General features: G+C 43.4%; 1 protein-coding gene across 3 annotated transcripts in view; it reads right to left on the reverse strand.

Annotated features, from left to right (window-relative positions):
• The window catches only part of LOC136622626 (saxiphilin-like), a 261,639-nt gene that overhangs the window by 146,752 nt on the left and 90,856 nt on the right, over positions 1-24,031 (reverse strand). Inside the window, exons 23-25 of one of the 3 annotated variants that reach the window (XM_066598111.1) lie at positions 23,446-23,630; positions 21,617-21,815; positions 19,011-19,142 (exon numbers count right to left, since the gene is read on the reverse strand). The exons of the other annotated variants lie outside the window; for them this stretch is intronic. Of the exons in view, the coding sequence (XP_066454208.1) occupies positions 19,111-19,142; positions 21,617-21,815; positions 23,446-23,630 (416 nt within the window). The 3' untranslated portion in view covers positions 19,011-19,110. Of the gene's footprint in view, positions 1-19,010; positions 19,143-21,616; positions 21,816-23,445; positions 23,631-24,031 lie in introns of those variants that run through there. 3 annotated transcript variants of the gene reach the window in all.

Raw genomic sequence — 24,031 nt, forward strand, 5'->3', positions numbered from 1 at the left:
GGGTGGGGGGGGGCAGCATGTAACCCAGGAGAAGTGGCAGCGGAGTGTCATGCAGGCAGTGATTGTGCTTTGTTGGAGGTAGTGTGGTGCTTAGCTTAGGAATGCTTGCTAATGAGGGCTTTTCAGTAGTAAAAATTGTTGGGAGGGGCGGGGGGGGGGGGGGCCCTCTCTTGCCGCTATTGTGGCTTAATAGTGGGACCTGGGAACTTGAGATGCAGCCCAACATGTAGCCCCTCGCCTGCCGTATCCGTTGCTGTGTCGTTCCCATCACTTTCTTGAATTGCCCAGATTTTCACAAATGGAAACCTTAGCGAGCATCGGCGATATACAAAAATGCTTGGGTCGCCCATTGACTTCAATGGGGTTCGTTATTCGAAACGAACCCTCGAGCATCGCGAAAATTTCGTCCCGAGTAACGAGCACCTGAGCATTTTGGTGCTCGCTCATCTCTAATCACGTGCTGATTGGAAATCAGACACTTTTCAGATCTCTGTTTATGCATACTCCCATAGACCTCTATGGGAGAGTGGGCATACAGTGGTCTGAAAAGAGTTTGATCTTCAAAAGGTGACCGCCGGGAACAAGGGAGCAGGTGAGTATAAAAAGAATGCATCCTTTGACTCCTCGCCATCTTCCAGTACAGCACCATAACTTAGTTCCCTTTAATTTCTATTTTCCTGAGATTTGTACATTGAACTGATTACAGTGTATGAAAATGATGGCGACGTAAGAGATGAACAAACAACATTTTGTAAGGCACCCTGCCAACGGGTAGAAATTCCGCGGCGGGATTTCCCTCAGAATATCCGCCCGTGGAAGCTGCCATAGGATTGCTTTAGAAAACGAAATCCTATGCAGATGGCCTTGTTTTGTCTGTGCGAAATTACGCGCAGAAAACAAATCGCGGCATGCTCTATTTCTGTGCGGGGTTCGCAGAGCCCCGCACAGAAATGTCACTCCCCGGCTGCCGGCTCCGGTCTGCGCATGCGCCGGCTGCCCGGCTGCCGGCACATGAAAGATCTAGAGCCGCGGGAGCAGGTGAGTGCCACACTGCTCTCTGCAGAGGCTCTGGTTGGGTCTCGCAGCCGCATCTGACCGGCCGTCTGCAGGCGGCCTAAAAGAAAATCTCAATTTATTTATTGAAAGAGGAAACGGATTCGTGGCAAGAGCGTCAATATAGAAGAATCCATTTTTATGGAAAGGAACAACGAGATAAATGCTGAGAAATATAGATGACAATCCTCGACCAGCACTTGATCTTTAGAGCTTGCAGGAATGGAATGTGCAGGCTGCCAGCAGTTCTGTGGATACAAAAGACACAAAGAACAAAGATAAAATTAGATTTCTATTAATGGAAAAGTTTTTAAAACTTTTACCTCTAAAAATATGTCAGTAGACAAACATAGTTGTGTAATTATGTTCCATGTGTATGTGTGCCTACACACTTTTTCAGTCACTCCGTCTACACAAATTTTTTTTGGGAAAAAGCGATCAAAAAGTCATATCTACTGCAAACTGGTTGAAATAGAAACTACAGAAAGTCCTGCAGAAACTATGTCTACAGAAAAATAAAAAGGTTATGGCTGTCAGAAGATGGCGGCAGAAAATAAAATATCTTTGAAAAATATTAAATTAACTTTTAAAAGTAGTGCAGCAAAAAAAAATCTACATAAATTTGGTATCACAATAATCGTACTGACCCATATTATAGAGTTATCATGTCATTTTTGCTGCAGTGTGTACACCGTAGAAACAAGACCACCCTAAAAATGGTGGGATTTCGCTTTTTTTCCATTTCATTCCAGTTAGAAGTATTTAAAGTTTTTCAGCACATATCATACATTACATAATACCATTGGAAAAGAAACTTGTCCTGCAAAAACAAATTCTCATATAGCTACTTAGATGGATAAATAAAATAGTTATGAATTTTTAAAAGTGGGGAGGCAAAAATTTTTTTTTGAAAAAGGGGCTACGTCCTTAAGGGATACCGCTTGTTCATCGCATCAAATGTTGTATTCCTATACACATTCTTATGGTTTTCAAGATCCTTGCTTGTTGTGATTTGATATGGACCTTAATTGCTTACTCCATGAGAAAGCAAATGTGAACTAGCCATGGCCTGTTCTCTCTTGTAATGAGCTGAGCATTTGTATGTCTATCTCATGAATTGTAAAGATAGAAATGGGACAAGAGCTTCATGTGCAGGACTAACATATACTTTTGGGAAAGTGAAGGGTGTGTATTGTACTCAATTACTGAAGTACTGTGAGTTATACAATTTTTGATACTTGTGGTTGCCAATGAAGGTTCTCTCATTTGTGGATTAATTCCAGGTGAAGCCTCAAGAAAAAGATGTAGAAGACCACTGCTGGTATTGTTAAGGACCGCTGCACGGTCACATAACCTTTCAGGTCTTGAGTTCCAAATTCTATTGTACCTGGGTGCACCTTAGAAACCAAGAACTAAACTCAGAGACAGTTATCGGTTTCCTCAGATACGCGGAGATGAACCACGGCAAATATACTAGTTCTCTCCTGGCATAAGGCAGGCATACTGAACGTTTATTACCTTTGTATATATTTTTTGTACAGGAAAGGAATGGGTCATTAGTCACAGTGTTAATCTCATTGGGTTAGACAAACATTATGAATCAAGCATTGTTCAGCAGTCACAAAACGTGAGAGTCTATGAAATGTCCTTCAAAATATCTGTTTATCCGACGTGGTCTGATCCTCCCTTGTAATTTAGACAGCCGTAGTATCTTGTTAACATAGTCAGTTCTTTGTCCGAACCTGCAGGCGTGGGGGAGCTTCTTCTTCTGATAACAATTGTAGCGGGCACCCAGACTTGGTTTCTCGGAAGAATAAAAACAAATCATTAGACACTGTACTGTACCTCCTGCTCTAAATTTATTTCTGCTTTGCATTACTGTTTTACTACGCACAAGCTTATTTACATCTTATAATGCTCCATTTTGTATCTAGCGGCCATTTTGAGACTGATTCTTCCATATTTTGAGCCTGTACCTTCTCAGTATCAACGCATGCAAGATGAAATGCTCAGGTGAGTATAATTAGCCCTTTTCATGACCAAGGGTCATTGATGCTTCTGTGTTCAGATGACATTCTGCAGTTTCGATATTCTCACTTTCAAAAAAATCTTTCTGTTGGCATTTTTTTACCCTCATAACTTTTTTATTTTTTCGTCCATGGAGCTGTGTGAGGGTTTGTTTCTTGTGGGGAGACCTGTAGTTTGTTTTGGTAGCATTTTGGGCAACATATGACTTTTTGATTGCTTTTTATTCGCGTTCTTCTATGAGCCAAGAGTGACCAAAAAAGTGCATTTCTACCATTGAGTATTTTTTTTTCTTACAGAGTTAATCATCATTTGATCACTTATACAGTATAATGCAATACTATGGTATTGCATTATACTATTTAATAAAAAGATTCTTATTAAATATGTGCCACAGCCAGAGGCTGTTCATGACACCTGAATGGCACCCATCTTATCGTAGCATATCCGTTGGGGACATTTAAATCCCGATCTATTTAAATGCCAAATGAACATTTAACTACCAAATGATGGTGAAATTTAAATGTTGCTGTCAGAACTAACAGTGGCATTTATGGGGCTAAGAGCCATGATCAGTGTTATCTCGGATTGTGGCTGTTGCAGGCGGGTGTCGGCTGTAAAAAAAAAAGCTGATTCCTGCCATATATGGAGAGGGTTTGGCACATGTTGTGGACAGCCATTTACATTCTTATTGCATAGGGCATATTCAGATAGGGCATGTATATCCATATGTGTGACAAGAAAGGGTTAAGTATTCTTCATTTTTTCAGACATAGAAACTATGCATTTTGGACGCAGGCAGAATCCTTCGTCAGGTACGGCATAATACAAGGTTTGTTGTCAAGCTTTTTGCTGTGATCCTCTTGCAGGCAATTCTCTTACTAATGGATGTGTATGAATTGATTGTTTACACATTAACAGCCCCATTCCATATAAAAACTACAGAAGCCTGGAGGGCTCTAAAAACGTTTGTGCCAATGCCAGCTGTGCTCTCCTTCTACATACATTCCTTGAAGTATGTAATGAACAGGACAGGATTTTATCCCTTAAAGGTGACATACCCCCATTTAAACTGCACACAACAAAACATTAACATAGCAATATCATCGAGCGGAACAAACTACCAAAGCTGTGAGGAAAACTGTAACTGGACCATCCAGCACCTCCTTATAATAACTCCTATCCTCTCCTGCTTGACACCTCCTCAAATCACCTGCTGTTACTAGGTCCCTGCATCCCAGAACACTCTCTCCTGATAGGGTCCCGCCATTTTCTTTAGCCCAATCACTCTCCATCACCAGGGCCTTCCATCTTCGATAGCAACTTCTTTATGCTCCAGTTGACCCTGGAATGATCTAGCAAAACAGTTTAAAAAACCACCCCAAAACCTTTACATTCAACCATACCCATCCACAGCCATGCCGAGGCCATTAACCCTTTTATGCCACTGATTCCATGAGGCCTTAATCCCCTAGCGTCCTTCCACTGTAAATCTTTTCTGAAGGCCTATTCTATTCCCTGGGCAGTCTGTAGTACATTGATTCTTTTTCCTATATTTTTTTGCACTTGGGCAGTGTGCAATATATTAATTCCTTCCATATTTATGTACTTTATATCAGGATATAGTGTGCTATTATATTTTTCATATGACTTATGCCATCCCGGCTGATCTTATTTATGATCGGGCTGTTATGTGTACGCTTACATATTGTCACGTCTGCTTTGTGCGTACATTGCGTTGGGAGATGCTGACAGCCAGGAGGAGATGCAGGATGCTTCTGGGAACTGTAGTCTCCAGTTAGAAATGCTGGTCACATGGTCTCAGCAATAGGAACGTCAAGTTTACTAATTGGTGAAAACACCAAGGAAATAACGAGTGTAAATATGTAGAAGGGAGGTAAATAGTGATTTAATTTGCGCATATGGCATTCTATTTTATGATCTTAGGAAAGCACTTGGCTCTTGACAAAAATCTTGGATTACAGAATAACCCCTTTAACTCTGTAAATATGTTTAAATCAGCATGGAATCTAATCACCATGTACACACTATTGTGTAACGTTGCCTATCTGCTTTGGGTTACAGTGATTGTTTCTTTGGGACTATTAGAAATGAAACACATAGACAGGTATCTGAAATTTTTCACGCATCTTTCCCTCTCCCATGTGCAAAAAAAGGTATGAAGTAAATGTAATTCTATTTGTAAGACTTTTTAAGGGCCCAATTTTTGTATGCTGTAGTTTTTCATTTCTTGCTTCCATCTGTAGCACCAAAAACAGTAATCATAAGGAACCCAGAACAGAACTATTGACTTTTACTACTCAAACAGAAACTATTATGGTCTCCATTTGACAAGGTTTCCATTCCATTATTTCTGGTGGATATAATAGCATTGTTGACTTTGCAGTCATGTCACCCTTTTTTTGACACCACCGTTCAATCACACACTAATGTGAAACATAGAAAGCCTCACTCAGTTCATTACACTTAGTATCTACATCATTCATTCACACAATAACATGAACAACATTGAACAAAAAGTTTGTTGTCAAGATGTCCCTAAAAGTCAGTTTGATTTCAAACTTAGTCTAAATATCTGGCAGGTAGCCATCCTTTGGTGCTCCATTCAGAGCGCCTGACAAGAACGTCTTCCTCTGGAAGGTAAGGATTCATCTTGAATGGATCAGGCTTCAGAGTAGCAGTCCTTGAGGGTAGAAGTTCAGGATCACATAATGTTGGCTTCTGCAGGTGCATGGCCATCCATGGCCCGAAACACCAAGATAGTGGGTTGGCGGGATCCATTACTGGAAAACTTGGCTTTTGTCCTCACTCAGGCTCAGAAGGTTGCACATACTTGGGTATTTTGGCTTGGACTTTTGGCTTAGGAGAAATGTGTTCTGTAAGACAGTGCTTTTGTCAATTCCTGTGCACAACTTTGGGTTCCTGGCCATCTTACTCAATGCAGTAGATGTCACTTGCTAGGAATGCAATGGCTGTAATGATGCATGGCTGTCTTTACCAATGGGTATTCAGCTTGACAGTTTGGTGATTGTTTTTCCATCATACTTTGTCTCCAACGTGGAAAGGTTCAGCTCTAGCCTGCTGGTTGAAATCCTGCTGTTATCTCTTACAAGCCTCTTCCATTCTGGTTTCCACAATTCACTATGGCTCAGGTAAATTACTCTGGTGGTCACTCACCCAGTCAGTGATAGGCAAAGGGTTGATTTCATCTTGCACCGTTACACCCAAAGCAAGGTTAACAGGTACTTTAACTTGGCGTCCAAATTAGAGGTGGTATGGTGTGTTGCTAGTTGAGCAGTGCATGGTAGAGTTATACACATAGTTGAGTTCTGGCAGCAGATTTGGCCATTCAGACCTCTTGTTTAGTGATATAGTCCTCAGCAGCTTCATGATGGTCTGATTCATCTTCTCGCAGAGGGTGATAAACTGTGGTTCTGAGCTTCTGACAATTATAGAGAGCACACAGTTCTTGAAAAGTTGAGGCAGAACCGCTATCCTCAAAATCTTCATTGGACAGTCATAAGAGAACAGAAAATTCTTCCAGAGTACTGCAGCGGTAGTTTTGGTAGTCAAATCTTTCACAGGGGTGACCACTACAAATTTAATGTAGTGATCAATGATGGTTAGGAAATAGGTATAGCCAGTTTTGCTGGGTTCTACTTTGAGATGGTCAATAGTTACCATTGTGAGTGGGCGATCACTCACAATGCGATGAAGTGGAGCCTTCTTGTCAGCTTTCTGTTTCCACCTAGTTTCACAGGTGAAACATTCTTGATACCACTTTTCTTTGTCTCCTCTCATACTAATCTAATATAACCTACTGTGGATGGTAGCTTCTGCCTTCTGAACACAAATGACCTGACTGGCCATGGTAGGCGATGAGAACCATATTTGCATTTCTCCATGGGATGACAATTTGATGGATGTGGTTGCCTCTAATGGGCTCTAAGGTGTTGTCATACATTGGACCTTTCTTTATAAAGAGTCGCTTTTGTTGTCGCCACAGTTGACTCAATTCTGGATCTGCATTGCCTCGACGGATTCTCCCAAGAGCTTTTTCGCTGGTTAGGAAGTCTTAGAGTATGCAAATAATTTTATTTGAGAGTTTAAACAAAAATCCATTGTTCTTCCTCCTAAGATGATCCAGAACTCAAGTCTTGTGGCTTTGAGGTGGAGGTCTTCCATGGCTTAGTTCTAGTTGCATTCTGTTGATCAAATTGAGCATAGAAGGTAAGCATGTCAACATCTTACAAAGATCTTTCTCTGGTGAAGGATCCATTGCTGTTGGCAAGCGGGACAAGGCATTGGCATTCTCATTGTTCTTTCCGTCATGATATTTGACCATGTATGATATTTGACCATGAAATCGTAGTTTGCAAGTCTTGAGGCCCATTTTTGTTTTAGAGCTCCCAGGCAAGTTGTATTCAAATGAGCAAGATGGTCAATGAATGTATCTGTCACTGCAGGTATGAAAGCAAGGAACTCAAGCTTAAAGGAACTGTAGATTTGATTGTTGCGCTCTACAGCCTTAAAAGATCGGTTTGCAAAGGTGATTATCCATTCCTTCCCATCTTGCAGTTGTCTTTGAATTGCTCCTAATCCCTACAGGTTTGCGTCTGTTTAGAGATGGAAAGCTTTGCTGTAGTCTATATAGCCAAATATGGGTGGCACGGTCAGTTTGCCTTGAGTTTCTGGAAGGCAAATTCATGTTTCTTCTTCAAATTAATAGAGATTTGTCTCTTCTATTGCTCTTTTGGATGATTTCATATCAGTACTTGTGGTTCAGCAATCTGGGCAAAATTAGGTATAAAGGGCCTGTAATAGCATGCAAATCCCAAGAAACTTCTGAACTCTTTTACTGTCCTAGGTGTAGATCAATTCTTGATTAAAGTTGTTTTCTCTGGGTCAGGCATCACTCTTTCAGCACTTACAATGTGTCCTAAGTAGCGCAGTTGAGTTTCCAGTAGTTGGCATTTAGAAGGCTTAACTTTGAGGCCATGACGCATCAGAATCTGGAAGACATCAGGGAGATGTTGTTGGTGATCTTCATGGAACTTAGAGCAGAATATCTCATCATCCAGGTATATCAAGACAGTCTCAAAGTTCTTGTGGCCTAGGCAGTGCTCCATCAACCTTTGGAAAGTTCCAGGGACATAACAGAGTCCAAAATGTGATTGTTCTCAGTAAGAGAAACCAAGTAATCTTGTAAATATGATACCTTTTAAAGGCTAACAAAAATACATGATGAAATAATAATCTTTTGAACCTACACAGGATTCTTCCTCAGGCTTAATGGAACAAATCTACAGACGTATTTATATTAAAACATATACACATGATCACATGGAAGGGGAGCAGACATGGTGAACTTAAAGGGGTTGTCCCGCGCCGAAACGGGTTTTTTTTTTTTTTCAACCCCCCCCCCCCCCGTTCGGCGCGAGACAACCCCGATGCAGGGACCTAAAGAAAGCTTACCGGAGCGCTTACCTTAATCCCCGCGCTCCGGTGACTTCTATACTTACCTGTGAAGATGGCCACCGGGATCCTCTTCTTCCGTGGACCGCAGCTCTTCTGTGCGGTCCATTGCCGATTCCAGCCTCCTGATTGGCTGGAATCGGCACGTGACGGGGCGGAGCTACACAGAGCCGGCATCCTGCACGAAAGGCTCCATAGAAGAAAGCAGAAGACCCGGACTGCGCAAGCGCGGCTAATTTGGCCATCGGAGGGCGAAAATTAGTCGGCACCATGGAGACGAGGACGCCAGCAACAGAGCAGGTAAGTATAAAACTTTTTATAACTTCTGTATGGCTCATAATTAATGCACAATGTATATTACAAGGTGCATTATTATGGCCATACAGAAGTGTATAGACCCACTTGCTGCCGCGGGACAACCCCTTTAATTTCCACTTAGATAAATACCAGAGACAGGATAAGAGGGCACAGATATTTTGTGATTAATAGCACTTAGATACATACCAGAGAGGGATGAGCATGACAGTAAATAATTAGTCCAGTAACAAGAAATGTGAAAGTGAACGTTTATAGTCTCTAAATTGATGTTAAGGGGTCACCACAATGTCAACGTGTTGCCTCTAATCTGGGTTTCTCACATCTCATAATCTCCACTGATGTAAGAACCCCTTTACTGTACAGGATCAGGCACACAAGATTGGACTTGGAACATGTGAATGTCCCGGTGATCTTGTAGTCATACTGCATGTTAGGGATTTGTATCCTGTCCGTGGTCGACATATGTGAGTATGTCTTGTAACTCCTTACATTGCAGGCATAAGTTCCTTTTTGTATGTCATAGGACAATGCACCCCTGATTATAAGGTTCCTCAAATTTGGAGGCTGCCTGTAACACAGAAGGGGACGGTCCAGGAATATGTTTTTTAGATGGTCATCCTCGTGTAGGGTATGATGGAGTTTCTTTGCAGTTTTCCTTAGTACCTCTAGCTGTAAATTATAGGTCACTACTACAGGTATACAACCGATTCCTTCCTTATTTAGTCATCAATTAAGGGGGAATAGTAGCCCTGGTTTAAAAATGTCCTTTTAAGGTGGTTTAAATGTTCCTCACTGTCTATCAGGTTGCAGCAGATCCGGTTGTATCTGATGGCCTGGCTGCAGACTATGGATTTTTTGCTGTGTTTAGGATCAGAACAGACCTATCTCAGGTTTTCAGGCTAATCAATTGGTTTTTTTTGTATAGGGATGTCTGTATTGAGTTCTTTGAAATTTATATGGTGGCGTCCAAAAAGTTGATTTCTGTGTATGAGTTGCTAAATGTCAGGTTTATAGTGTGGTAAAATGCGTTGAATTTCTCATGGAATTTTACTAGTTCTTGTATAGTGTTGGTCCAAATGATTATTTTGTCATCAATGTAGTGGAAGTAGGCCAATGGTTTGCTGAAGCGGGAGGCCAGAAAGTCACTCTCCAGTTTTTCCATGAAAATGTTGGCATATTGCGGTGCCATTTTACTGCCCATGGCAGTTTCGGTGAGTTTCAGGAATATCACTTTGCCAAAGGAGAAATAATTGTGTGTGAAAATGAATCTTGTGAGCTGTAACACTGATTCAGGTGCAACCCCATTGGCCTCAAGGTATGCCTGGCAGGTGGTTATTCATCTTGGTGTGGGATGTTGGAGTATAAGAGCCCAATTTAACTCAAATAATTCCATTGTGGTGGTAAATGCTGTCTTCTCCTGGACTCCTAATGATTTAGGCACTTGCCAGTACCCGATTGTTAAATTGAAGGTGGAGAAGTAAGCAACTGAACCTAAGGCTTCCAGGGATTCCTCAAAGCGTGGAAAGTGATAGGAATCTTTATGCATGCTGTTGATCTTTCTATAGTCCACAAAAAATTGGATCTTGCCATCTTTCTTTTTGACCAGAACCAGAGGTGTGGCCCATGGGCTATGGCTTTCTCTAATCACTTTAGCTCCATTCGCTTGAAGCATCTTTTTGTCTGGCTGATACATGGCTACTGGAATTGATTGGTACCTTTCCTTTATTAGAGAATGAGAGCCGGTTGGGATGTTATGCTCTATGTCACAGACACTCCCAAAGTCCATTGGATGCTTGCTAAAAGCTTGATGGAAGTCTCAGAAGCCTCCAGGACTCACTTAATTTGTTTGTAAGGTGTAGTCACATCACCTACATGCATGTCAGACCATCATGGGGTAGTAGAAGGTGTATTGTCGTCTTTCTGCAGCTCTGTAGACTTTTGGGCTTCGAATATAGTAGGGTTATCTACGTCCTGGATAGTGATGAGAGATAGCTGTGCTACAGAATAATACAAGCTCCACTTGTGTGTCACCAGTATTTCAGCAGACGGATTGGCACTTTTGCTGCAGAGACAATAACTGGGCTCCTTGAGAAATTACCAGAGACTACAGAAGGAGATTTCCCAAGTGCTAAGACCCATTAGACTTACAGGAGATATAGCTAAAATATCAAATACAGTACAATATATGCATATGGTGGCACAGTGTCCCTTAGATGTTAATATTTCTCAGAAGTGCCAGTACTGGGTCACTACAGGTACTATGGCTTTCATGGAGGCAATGACTGTTCTGTAGGGGATTACCTTGGCTGTCACTTCTGGCTGGTTAGCACTTCTGGCACTAAGGTCAATACCGTTATAAAGCATAATGGCTGTCACTGATATAGGGTCACTGTAGATGTCAATGTTATTTGAGCTGACAGCTTAAATGTAAAGTACAATCTTTATAGTATCAATATTTGTATGCACTGTATATAGTATATTTATGTAGTGTGTATAAATAATGCTGACATACTGTGACTGATAGGAACAATATTCAGAGCTACATGTTTAGTGCCATACAGTGAATATGTATAAGTAGCAGAATGCCCAGAAAGCAATGCTATACTGTATAGTGGCCAAATGAGAACAGAGATCATACAATTCGTAATACTTGAGATAGGGTAAGCAACTAGGGAGCAAGTCTGAGGAATGTAGAGTGTGCATGGTAAGGACAGTCCTAGGGTTTGCTATATAAGCTGAATATTATTATTATTTTTTTTTTTAAATCAGATTTTTATTGTGATTTTCACAAAATATACAGGGATAACAGATACAAAAAACATGGACAAATAGAAGCCCGAAGGCCACAGGTTAAGGGTCCAACTCGAGTCAGCGCTCAATAGTAAGTTCTACCACGACGTATATAGTATTTTCAACTTGATGCGGTCTACACCGCCTGTAACTGAGCTAATGGTATGTAGAAGAGACTAGATTGTCTCGCCTCAGCATAACAAAACAGTTATCCTAATCCAGTCGGACCGTCATACAGCGACAAAAAAGGATTAGTCCAAATAACCCATAATGAAAGGAGGGGGGGGGGGAGGGAGGAGAGGAAAAGGCGGTGGGAAAGGCAGGGGGGGGGGGGGGGATGCATTATAGAACACCTGTACCAGAGGGGGCGAAGAGAGGTACGAATCACTGATCCCACAACGCCAAGGATCTCACCTCACGCCACGGAGCCCAAGTCACGATAAATTTATCATAAGAATTGTTTGACCAGCTGTGGAGTTCCTCCAAGGAATACAAATTGTCAACTCTTTCCCTCCATTGACCTAGCGTCGGAGCCACATTCTGAAGCCATAGGCGAGGTATCAGGGATTTGGCAGTATCAACCAGCAGGGCGACCAGTTTGTTTCTTTTCGGGTGAAAATGACTACTAGGTCTCCAGAGAAAGACTAGGTCTGGGGAGAGGAGGACACCTGGCGCAATTTTCTGAATGATCTTTCCTACTCCCTGCCAGAACAGGGACAACGTCGGGCATGACCACCAAATGTGCAGGTAAGACCCTGCGTCATTCATACATCTCCAGCAAGAAACCTGAGAGGAGAGCTTGTGATCAAATAGCCACTGGGGAGTTCGATACCATCTGACTAAGAGTTTGTAATGCGCCTCCTGGGCTAGGACACATGGCGATAGGCCGAAAGATGTATCGAGGATCGTCTTGGTCTCCTCCTCTGAAAGCCGTATACCTAATTCTTTCTCCCATGACGTAAGATATGCTGGTTTATAGTATTTATGTGGAGAGATGAAAGACTTACGTATAACGGAGATCTTTCCAAGGGAGGATTTGTTTTCTGACCAGGTCTTCTCGAACGAGGTAAGGGGTCTGGTTGATTTAAATGCGTTAAAAAATTCCCTACAGAGCCCCGTTATTTGGACAGTCTCAAGAAAGGAAAAGGTTTCCGTAGGGAGGAGACTCTGTGGTATCATCGCTGGTGTCAGGTGGGAGAGAGCTTGTAAATTAGCTATAGAGAACGCCTTGAATTTTTTCCATACTGGAGCCAAGGGCCGGTTAGCTTGAGGGTTCAGAATTCTAGGTATGGTATTGAGGGGGAATATGGGGGAAGGAGTTGGAGCAAGTTCGGTTCTGTGCTTATCCCATACCTCACAGGGACCTCTGAGTAGAGGGCTAAATGTTTTGGACCGGTAATGGACACCTTTGGGCATCCATAGGACTTCGGTTAGGGGGGAGCTGCTATATCCTGTCGCCATCGTTGTGAGTAGAACGTCGCCTCCTGGATGGGAGAGATCCCGCCAGTAACGGAGCTGTGAAGCGCAGTAGTACTCGTAAAGGTTGGGGAGATCCACTCCTCCCTCCTTTCTCCTCCTGGTCATCAGACCATGCACCAGCCTCGGCCTCCTCTGCCTCCATACAAACGAAGAGAAAACCGAACACATTAGTTTGAAAAACCTTGTAGGGAGATGAATTGGCAGCATTCTGATCTTGTATAAAATTAGGGGTAGAATGTACGTCTTTATGACATTCCTTCTCCCTAGCCAAGAGATAAAGGGAAAGTCATATGATTTGAGGAGTTGTTTTACCTGGGCGATAAGGGGGATGAAATTAGTATTATAAAGGTCCTCCGCTTTTTTAGACAATTTAATACCTAAGTATTCCAGGTAGGACAATGACCAGGAGAAGGGGGAGTTACTTCTTAATAAGTTGTATTGCTTTAGTGGTATAGATACATTCAATACCGTGGATTTCGCAAAATTAATCTTAAAGTTCGATAACTTGCCAAATTCTTCCAGAAGCTCAGAAAATCTGGGAAGGCTTCTCTGGGGATCCGTAACCAAAAAGGCTATATTGTCCGCGAAAGCAGCAGACGATATCTGCTGTTCTCCCACACTTAGCCCCTTAACGTCTGGGTCCTGTCTGACTTTCAGAAGAAGGGGTTCAAGGGAGAGAATGAAAAGAGAGGGTGAGAGGGGGCATCCCTGCCGAGTGCCATTTCTTATGAGGAAGGGAGGGGAGAGGATCTCGTTAATTTTGAGTCTTGCATGGGGGCAGGCGTAGAGCGAGAAAATCGCCTTCGTGAACTGCTCCGGAAGACCAAAGTGACGCAGAACTCTCTCCATGTAGAGCCAGTTGACCCTATCAAAAGCCTTTTCGGCATCTGTACCTACTATGGCAAGTGGTATCTTGTAGTGTTGGGCGTATCTAGCCGCATGGAGGAGTCTGAGGCAGTTAATTCTCCCCTCCCTTCCCTTAACGAAACCCGCCTGTTCTGTGTCAATCAGATCGGGCAAATACGGCTCTAGTCTTTTTGCTAACAATTTGGCCCATAGTTTCGTATCTTGGTTGATCAAAGATATGGGACGGTAACTCCCACATAATTCCGGGTCCTTATTGTCCTTGTGAATCAACGTGATATGGGCTTCCTGGGATTGCCGCGGCAGGGATGCCCCCCCCCCCATCAAGTCGTTGAATAACGCTGTTAGTTTTGGTTTTAGCACCGGGAGAAAGGCTTTATAGTATTGTATCGGGAGTCCATCTGGGCCTGGGCTTTTATTGGGGGGACTAGAGGTTATCAAGGCTTCCACCTCCTCCTGTGTGACCCGTGTAATCAAAGATGAGGCCTCTGCAGTGTTCAGAGACGGCATCTTGAGTCGTTGGAGAAAATTGTCAATCTGAGCGGAAGGGTTCTCCACTGGAGGGGTGCTATGGGTATTTGGTAGGTTATAGAAGTCAGAATAGAACCTTTGAAACTCCTCTGCAATATCTTTTGAGGTGGTCAGAGTCGATCCCGTGGGGGATTTAATAGCTTTGATCTGGTTTCTTACCTTAGCTTTTTTAATCAATGCTGACATTAGCTTACTGCCTCTGTTGCCCTGGGCGTATATCTTATGCTTAAAATGGAGCTGTTTTTTGTTAAATTTAGAATTAAGCAGGAGTTTCAGGTCTGCTCTTGCTGCCGCAAGTTCCGCTATATTTTGTTTCGCCTGCGAAAGTTTCAAAGTCAGCTCCAGTTTTGCAATCTTTGATAGTTTCTCATCAATGGTTTTTTGGTTACGCTTCCTGATACAGGAGCCCAGGGCAATAAGTAGTCCACGCATATAAGCCTTATGGGCTTCCCATACTATCGGGGACTCCGACCCTTCAGTTGGATTTAAGCAAAAATACTCTTCTAGGAGTTTACTTAAGTATTCTCTGTCCTCTATTTGGTCAAGGAGGGAAGTGTTAAGAGACCATCTCCATTCCTTAGGTGTTGGGTGAGGTAGTCGCAATGACGCATGTACCGGGGCGTGATCGGAGATCGTCATTGTGTCGATATCCGATCCAATCAGGGACGGGAGAAGAGAGGAGGAGACCAAGACGTAGTCCAGCCTCTGAAAGGTGGCATGCACGGAGGAGAAAAAGGAGAAATCCTTCATGGTGGGGTGTAAAGTGCGCCAGGTGTCCACTAGTTCTAGTTCCTGGAGCCGTTTACCTAAGCTTTTTAATTTACGTTGGGAGATTTGGGAACGGCCTGAGGAAGAATCTAAGGTGGGATTGAGGGTAACATTTAGGTCACCCGCAAGTATGATCTGACCCTCACTGAAGTGCTTCAGAGTCTCCAGCTGCTTGAGCAGCCACGGGATCTGCTCGGAGTTAGGTGTATAGAGGTTGGCTAAGGTCAATTTTCTATTGTTCAGTGTGCCCTTAACGAATAGGACTCTTCCCTCGTCGTCCCTAAACTGAGCCTCCTCAACGAAATTAATCGTTCTGTGGATAAATATGGAGACCCCTTTCGAGGCCGACGAGGGGTGAGTGCAGTGAAAAGCCTTGGGAAAGGATCTCCCCGGCAAGGTGAATGTTTTGTTACCTTTAAAGTGGGTCTCTTGGAGGAAGAGAATTTTAGTATCATACCTCCTCAGAAGCAGCTCGAGATTGTGGCGTTTGGAAGGTGAATTTAGACCCCTGGCGTTGAAGGTGGTGAGACGCAGACTACTCATCACGATAGACCTGTACTAAAATTGAGAGAGAAAAACACGTGAGCAATCAACAATATACTCGCAAATACGGTGAGAGAGGGTGTCTCCAAATAAACCCCCTAGCGCAGTGTCTCAACTAGGTGGGTGGGAAAGGGTGCGGGAAAAGAGGGGAGGAAAGAAGGGAAGGAAGGAACAATATGAAAGGGAAGGGATTAATATGAACCAATAAGCAATGTGATGCAAAATACAATACCGCAGAATCTCTGCTGGCAAAAATAATCTTGATGAGTGCGCCCTAGGGGGTCCGATGACTCCCTGACGCAGGCTCACTCGTAGGGCAGTCTACTGAAATCCCGTCGAGCAAAGGGCTCTGGCAGGAGGTCAGAGTCTTAGTTACGGCCTGGACGATACAGGCACCCACTGACTCAAACAAAAAACACAGTAAGCGGAGAAGGAGAGATGAAAATTAGGAAGAAGAGAGAAAAAAAAAAAGAGAAAAAAGAAAAACACCAATCCAAGATCAGGGCGGGCTCGCTGCCCTAATCTATGCAATAATGACCTGAACACATAACCGACAGATATGTTGCCTGGCGCTCTTCTTACACATCGGCTTGCACGTGTAGCCTACAAAGAGACACTCCAGCAATATGGAACAAAGTCCTGAAGGCGACGAGACATCCTTTTTCTCCCGACCTCCAGAAACAAACCGCGACGGCTTGGACCTTATCGGAGCTCCGAACCTGTATTTCCGACCACTGTGGGGGCAAAAGTTAAAGTGGTGATAAGAGTCTCCAAAGGTAAAGAGAAAATACTCGAAGTGGAGCTGGAAAACCCGCCTCCGCTGGAAGGCACCAGCTAGGTGAAGGAACAGGTAAAGCCCGCCTCCGACGGACTTAGAACAGCGCAGGAGAAAATAACCGGAGAGGATCACTCTCCGAACCTAGGGTTTCACGAGTCCTGCTTGGGCTTCTTTTTCTTTCCCTTGGGGGATTTTGTATTACCCGCCACTAGCCAGTCTCCTGGGTTCTCTAAAGATTGGAACCGGGGAAGCTCAGGAAGCGGCTGCCAGTTTGGAAGTTCGATTGGCTCCATGTTTAGAAGGCTCCATAAATTCTGCATCTCTTCTTGGGTGCGTATGTTGATTCTCTTGCCCTTAATGGGAATACTGATGCCAAATGGGAATAACCACGTGTACCTGATCTCCCTGGCTCTCAGGAACTCCAGTAAAGGACGAAGGGCTCGGCGCTTTGCTAAGGTGGAAGGCGCTAGGTCCTGGAATATCAGAATCGACGAACCCTCAAATTTCAGATCTTTATGGGTTCTGGCCGCACTTAGAACCGCGACTGTATCCGGAAACGCCAGAAGTTTACAAATGACATCTCTGGGCAGCTCTGAGGCTCCCGACGGAGGTCTAAGGGCTCGATGGATCCTTTCAATGCAAATAGGAGTCGCTCTTTCTTCCCCCAGTAAATCTCCAAAAATGGCTTTGGCGATTTTCTCTAGGCAATCGTTTGCATAGGACTCAGGAATACCTTTAAAACGCAGGTTATTGCGTCTATTCCTATTTTCAAGATCCTCTTGAAGCAGGAGAGATCTGTTTAAATGTAGGTGCTGTTCCTTTAAGGATTGTTCCAATTGCAGCGAGTGAGAAGTCATGGCCACAGATGATGCTTCCAGGTCTTCCACCCTGTGACCTAGCTGTTTCAACTCTTCCTTGATCTCAGCCAAGTCAGAGCTGATAGGACGCAGGGCATGAGAGATTAAATTCTTCATGAAGCTCCTGGAGACGGACTCACCATCTTCTTCCTCAGAGATTTGGTCTTCTTCTTCCTCGTGGTCAGGAGCGGGAGTGAGCGCTCGTGCCGGCGCCATCTTAGGCAGGGGCCGCGGGGAGCGGGCAGTCCGTTCCCTGAAGAATCTCTGCATGTCGGCTTGTGTTTTGGCCGGACGAGGAGTGCACTGGAGGTCTGCACTCTTCTCCTTACTTGTCTTCCCCATTTCTGTGTCGGCTGGTAGCAGCTATAAGGTGCCGTGGGTGCCCGTTAGAAGGAGCGCAGCTTTCAAGCAGCCATTGCGCTCGGCGTCCAGGCTCCGCCCCCGGATGAACTCAAATATGCGCTTGAGTGTGAGATTTCTTGCAGTTTTTTGTTACAGGTAGTGTCCTGCTTAGGGTCTGCTCTGTGGGTCAGAGTGTCCAGGTTTTAGGGGTGACTCTATAGTCGTGTGAGCCCTTAATCAGAGTTACCCGCTTCTGGGTATGGGGGTCTCTGGGGGGTGTTGTCTTGGTAGGGTCTTGCTATCTCATCAGTCCCCTGGGTTCATGTAAAGAGTTTAATTTCCCTGCAGTGGCCCACTGCCTGCTCCACTTCTGGTGTCTGTGGGGCTGTCCTGGGAGAGCACTTACTTGTGTCCCTGTCGCTCTTGTTTCCCCTGTTCCTCTTGCTCTCTAGCTGTCTTTTTCCTGCCAGTGGCTGCTCCTCCTTGCCTGCTTCTTTGCAGGGGGTATCTGTTGCTGCTGATCGCGGCCTGCCTTCACTTCCGGTCGGCCGCGTTTATAAATTTAGCCTGGGGATGCGCCCGGTCCAGTAGGCCGCAAAATCGCGGTTTCAGCTAGAGACCTGTGAGAGGTCTCGTTTTAAAGCCCAGGTCCCGGTGGTGCTAGCGGTGGTGGTTTCGGCCCTGTGGGGGCTTTTGGGCCGGAGTTATTGGCGCCGGAGTTTTCTAGCAGCCAGGAGTTTTCACTGCTGCTTCTCTTCCCGCTGCTGGATAGCCACGCCCCCCTAAGCTGAATATTATTATATACACTGAGTCACATTTATCAGAAAGTTGCTACTTTTCTGTGCAAGTGAGGATTCGCAAAAATATTTGCAACTTTTTGACTTCTTGAGTTAGCGTCATCCGTTTTGTAAAAAGTGGGTTTTTCTTTCAGGAGAAGACATGGCCCTGGACCATCAGATTTATGCATAATTTATGCCAGAAAGTAGCATAAATTATGGCAGAGATGTTTGCCAGGATGGACCTGCCATACATTTTTGAGAAAGTACTGGTAGGTGCCGTGTAAATTACACTAAGACTGGCATTGGAAATGTTGGTCTTAGGAAATTTCCTCCCATAGTTTTCCCTTTTCGTTTTTTATATACTCATTAAAAAAGAACAAGTTCGGTAAAACAGTTTATTGGAAAAACTGAAAATTCTAAGATGGAGGAATGAAAACAACAAGAAGTGACATTTCGATGACCAAGTCTCTATTCCCAAGTCTTCTTATCAGTGATGGAATGAGCAAGCAGAAGTCAATGCTGTAGATACAAACAGAAGGCAAAAATTAGTACATAATATAAAACCTTAGTGAAACTGCATTTGTTCCTTAGTAGGAATGTTACAGACAACCTCCCATTATGCACCTTTACAAGACGGCTGATTGTTGGCTTCTGACTGATCTAAATGAATGTCATTGGCTTGCATGCTCCCACTGCCCTTGCAATCTATCATAGATGTCTGATAAGTTGGAATCCTATATTGAGTAGGATGTATGGAAAATGTCAAGTAAGAGTGCTCAGCTATTTCCATATATTTCACAATGCTATGATAGCATTTGGTCTATCACAGTATCCTTAGTTCATGGTTTATTAATCACCATTGGAGCAGTTAAACTTAACCACACAGGCGCAGGACTCAATCACACACCCAGGATCTAGCATACATTAGATAATGATGTTCGGTCCCCCCCTCTTCCCTTTTTTTGCTGATTACCATTCTGCCCCCCCCCCCCCTCTCACCTCTCCAGCTCAGTCTTAGAGTTTAGCATACGCTGAATCCCAATGCATAGTCCTTCCCTCCTGAATGGCCAATGGAGCCAAGTAACTTATGGAGGGGCCAGATATATGTACTTCAGGCAGCTACAATACCACACATTATAACTGTCATACATGTCATTTGTCAAAGTGGATACTCTGTGCAAATTGTCTTGTCTTTAGTTATGTGTATTGCACAGCTGCAGCATGTGAGAGGTTAATGTCTGAATGTCTGGGATAGGTCTGGAAATTGTAGCGAGTTATGTTGTCACGTGAGTATGCAAGGAATATATGTGGGTGAAAGAAGAGAGAAAGGGTCCATTTGCTTCAACGGTTGCGTGTGGAGGAGAGTGCCAGCCACATAGTGGTACCTTCAACCCTCATGTGGTGAAGAATGGAAGAGGAGGAGAGGTACCCTGATGACCTAATTCCAGGACCCCTATCCTAGGAGAGAGAGAAAGAGACCGCTGTGCAGTGTTCAGAATCCCTCTAAAAGTGAGTGCAAGTGGAGTGCTTTGTTCTCCTTCGGTGCGTGTGTCCAGGAGTGCAGTCATGCAGATCACTTGGACTGTAGGCCCGGTATCATCATGTGTACCGGAGTGTGTGTGTCCAGGAGCAGAGTCATACAGATAACTTGGACTGTAGACCCGATGTCATCCAAGTTTTTTTTCTCTCTAACTTCCGTAATTTGTCCTTCCTGCACTGGTGTGAGAATTTGTTTATTCTGCAAGTAAAGTTCCAGTCATTGACCCTTCCCAGTGACTAAAGTTGTCAAGTTACTCATGTTTCCACTCTTTCTTTTCCCGTCGGACATCCTACAGAGTAAGGAACGGTGGCGTCACCCGTGACATATTTCTTCAGGTCCACTACACCATCTACTCAGGTAACCGCTACCTCAGCGTTGCCTGGAAGAGGCACGCTTCCCTCAGGGGAGTTGGTAGTACCACCGTGACATCCCTAACAACTACCCCCGCCATCTCCTCAGTGGTGTGCCTTGTGCCTCGGTCGTTGCAGTATAATAATACATTTATATAATAGTCCCAATGTGTAGTCCTTCCCTTTCCTTCTGATTAGCTGAGGGAGTGTAGCAGTTATCATCCCTGTAAACCACACACTACAGTGTAAATGTCCTAGTAGACCTCACGTTATAGTAGCACCTTTTTCACTAACTACGACAGAAAGGGGTTACTTGTCTGCCAGGAATTGTAAATTCATAATGTCCCATGCATAGTCATTAAGACCTTATACTATAGTACAGTGAAACCTCTACAAGAGACCACAAGGACACGGCCTACTTTGACCATAAGGACGTAACGATTTTTGGTGAATTTTCATCTCCACTTTTGCAAAAGCCATAACTTTATTTTTCCATCAACGCTGTCGTATGACAGCTTGTTTTTTGTGTGTCGAACTGCAGCTTTTTATGGATACTATTTTAAGTACATATCATGAATTGCAAAACTTTGAATAGTTTTGAGAGCAGGGAGAGTAAACACATCAGTTCTACTATTGTTTTTTGGGGGTTTTTTTACAACACAAATCCTGCAGCATAAATAACAGGATACATTTTTTTTACAGGTCAGTACGATTACAAGAATACCAATTTTTTGTTTTTTTAAAAATGACTTTTTCTACATCATTGCATTCAAAGTCCCATAACTTTTATTTTTCTATGGATGGAGCTCTATGAGGGCTTGTTTTCTGCGTGATGAACTGTAGTTTGGTTACATATGGCTTTTTCGATCACTTTTATTGTGTTTCCTGAGAGGCAAAATGAACGAAATAAGCATATTGTATAGGTCATTACGGATAGGATACTGAATACGTAACTGACCATGACTAAAAGACAAAACTCTCAGAGACTTTGTGAACTTAGCTTAGAATCATGAAAATCAAAAATATATTTTGAGAATATTAAGACAAATAATTCATCAAATGTTCAGTTTACAATAATGAAAATGTCAGAACAGAAAATGTACCTGATGGTGGGAAGCAGCGGCTCTCCTTGTACGAATCGTAATGCTCCTTTCCAAAAAAGTCATACATAATGTCTATTTCTTTTACCCTGTCAAAGTCAACCAAGCATTGTGTGTCATCATGGAAGAGGATGTTTCGACCGTGACGTGAAGAAAAGATTTGGAATATATCCTTCTGAAATCCTTTCCGCCCATAGAGAGACTGGAAAAGAGAAAATATCGGGATTAGAAAGGAAACAACGTGCCGAAATGCATGCCTTAAAATCGGGCTCTACATGTCTTATTGAAATATGATTCATAATCCCAATTTAAGCGGAGGTAATATGACACAGATGCTGCCGGGTAGAAGTGAACATCCGACGGAGCAACAAGATTCCATTAGTCAAGGGTTTAAGCCACTCTGTTACCAGCTGGCTCTTAAAACCACCCAGAGCAGGGCAAGAGCTGAAGTAAACACAAATTTGATGGGAAAGTTCTCAGCCAAGCCGGGCTCAAAAAAACAGCCCAGTGCTAATGATTAATATCCCATGCATTTCCTATGCTGTTTGCAAACTTTTGTCCCCCTCAGGTGCAATGTCCATGGGCGGATCCGATTTGCAGAATCCACCCGGGTGAAGATCCACAAATCAGGCCTCCCATAAGGATACATGAGCATCTGTACATGAATTAGAATATTTGGATTTGATTTGCAGACCTTTTGGTGCAGAAAAAAAAAATCGCAGCATGCTCCATTTCTGTGCGGATTCCGCATGGACGGCTTCCATTGAAGTCAATAGAAGCCATCTGATTTGCGACCCATCTCCAATTCCGTGGAAAATCAGGAGTAATTTTTTTTTTTTTTAAGACCACTTGCGCATATGTGGCACTTCTGCGCGCATCCACAGTGAAGAGAAAGAAGACTCAGACGAAGACCCGGATGGGTAAGTATAACACCTGCATTGTCCTCAGCCACGGGCAGGGTCGGATTCCGCTGTGGGCTCCCGCATGCGGATTCCGATACGCCTGTGACCATTGGGTCTTAATGTAAATCTACCGTATATACTGAATTCCAGCATTTGTATTACCGGTATGTCATAGAAATATGATATTAACACACAGAGACTGTCTCCCCACAAAGACCCGCCCTTGGTCACTGCACTACCCTCTTACAAATACACATACACTAATGTAAAGTTATCACAATATATCTTATAAACATACACAATACTTTTAGTTCACCACAATAGAGTAAGGGTGACTACCTACAACAGTTTTTTTTTTTTTCTGCAGGGGTCTATGGGACTTGTAATGTTAAAATCGTGATTGCGCAAAATCGTGATTTCGCGGTAAATGAATGAAACTCAATAGCCTAACGAAGGGGGCAAGATATCCCCGAAAGCTTGCTTGCTGTAACATCATGCATTTTTGTTAGCCATTAAAATGTGTCATATCTACAAGATTACTTGTTTTCTCTCACTGAGAACAATCACACTTAGTACCGAAGGGAACCCAAATGTCCCTCTGCTTCTTAAAAATATGCCATTATTATAAGTGGTACATAGTACGTAGGGGCCCAGGAGCTTCTGAACTGTAACTACATGAAATATCATGACGTCATAACAAAAGAGCATAAACTATAACAATTACATAATAGATGGATAGATTTAAATCTTTGCAATCTGCATAAAAAGTAAAAGTACATATAATATTACAGTCTATATTATTATTATTACTGTTATATAAAACTGTCATGTTGAGAGCAAAACAAAAATACACAAAACTTTTCCCGACTATGAAATACAATTGTGCTGATATTGGCTCAGCAACCTCTCAAGTCATATTCAGACACTTACTTGCTGATTCTGAATAATTCTTACAACATCACTGACACGGTCCTCCCGGCAAACGACTGTTTGAATGGAGGCACCTCCAAGTTTGCACTTTTTGTGGTCACTGACAGGGGCACGGGATCCATCAGGACATAATAACTCAAAGTCTGATGATTTTAAATTTTTTGCCCAAAGTGCAGGATTTTTACCTGAAGGACAAATAACATAAGGTGTAGCACATTATCCTGTAATATACAGTGAGAATCACATGTGCCCTACTGAACCAGGCAGTGGCAGGAGGGATGACGTGGCGCTGGCCGCACAGCAACTGAGAAGGCAGCTTTTATATCAGCGATAGCGGCAGAGAGGGTGAGAAGATGTGTCCCTGGTTGCAGCCGGTGGCTATCATTTGGTCCCTGGTCATGGAACCTGCTACTTTATTTCACATTATGCTAAGCGACCTTGCTGAATCCATAACTGGTAACTGAGGACATAGGAATACCTGAAGAGGATCCATTAAGGTTATTAGTTGATCAGCGAAATAACAAGCTCTGCTGCATAGAACTTACATTTCTACTTGCATCTTACACATCATATTTACTACATAGTT

The sequence above is a fragment of the Eleutherodactylus coqui genome, chromosome 1 (assembly GCF_035609145.1).
Source record: "Eleutherodactylus coqui strain aEleCoq1 chromosome 1, aEleCoq1.hap1, whole genome shotgun sequence".
In the NCBI taxonomy this organism is placed as follows: domain Eukaryota; kingdom Metazoa; phylum Chordata; class Amphibia; order Anura; family Eleutherodactylidae; genus Eleutherodactylus; species Eleutherodactylus coqui.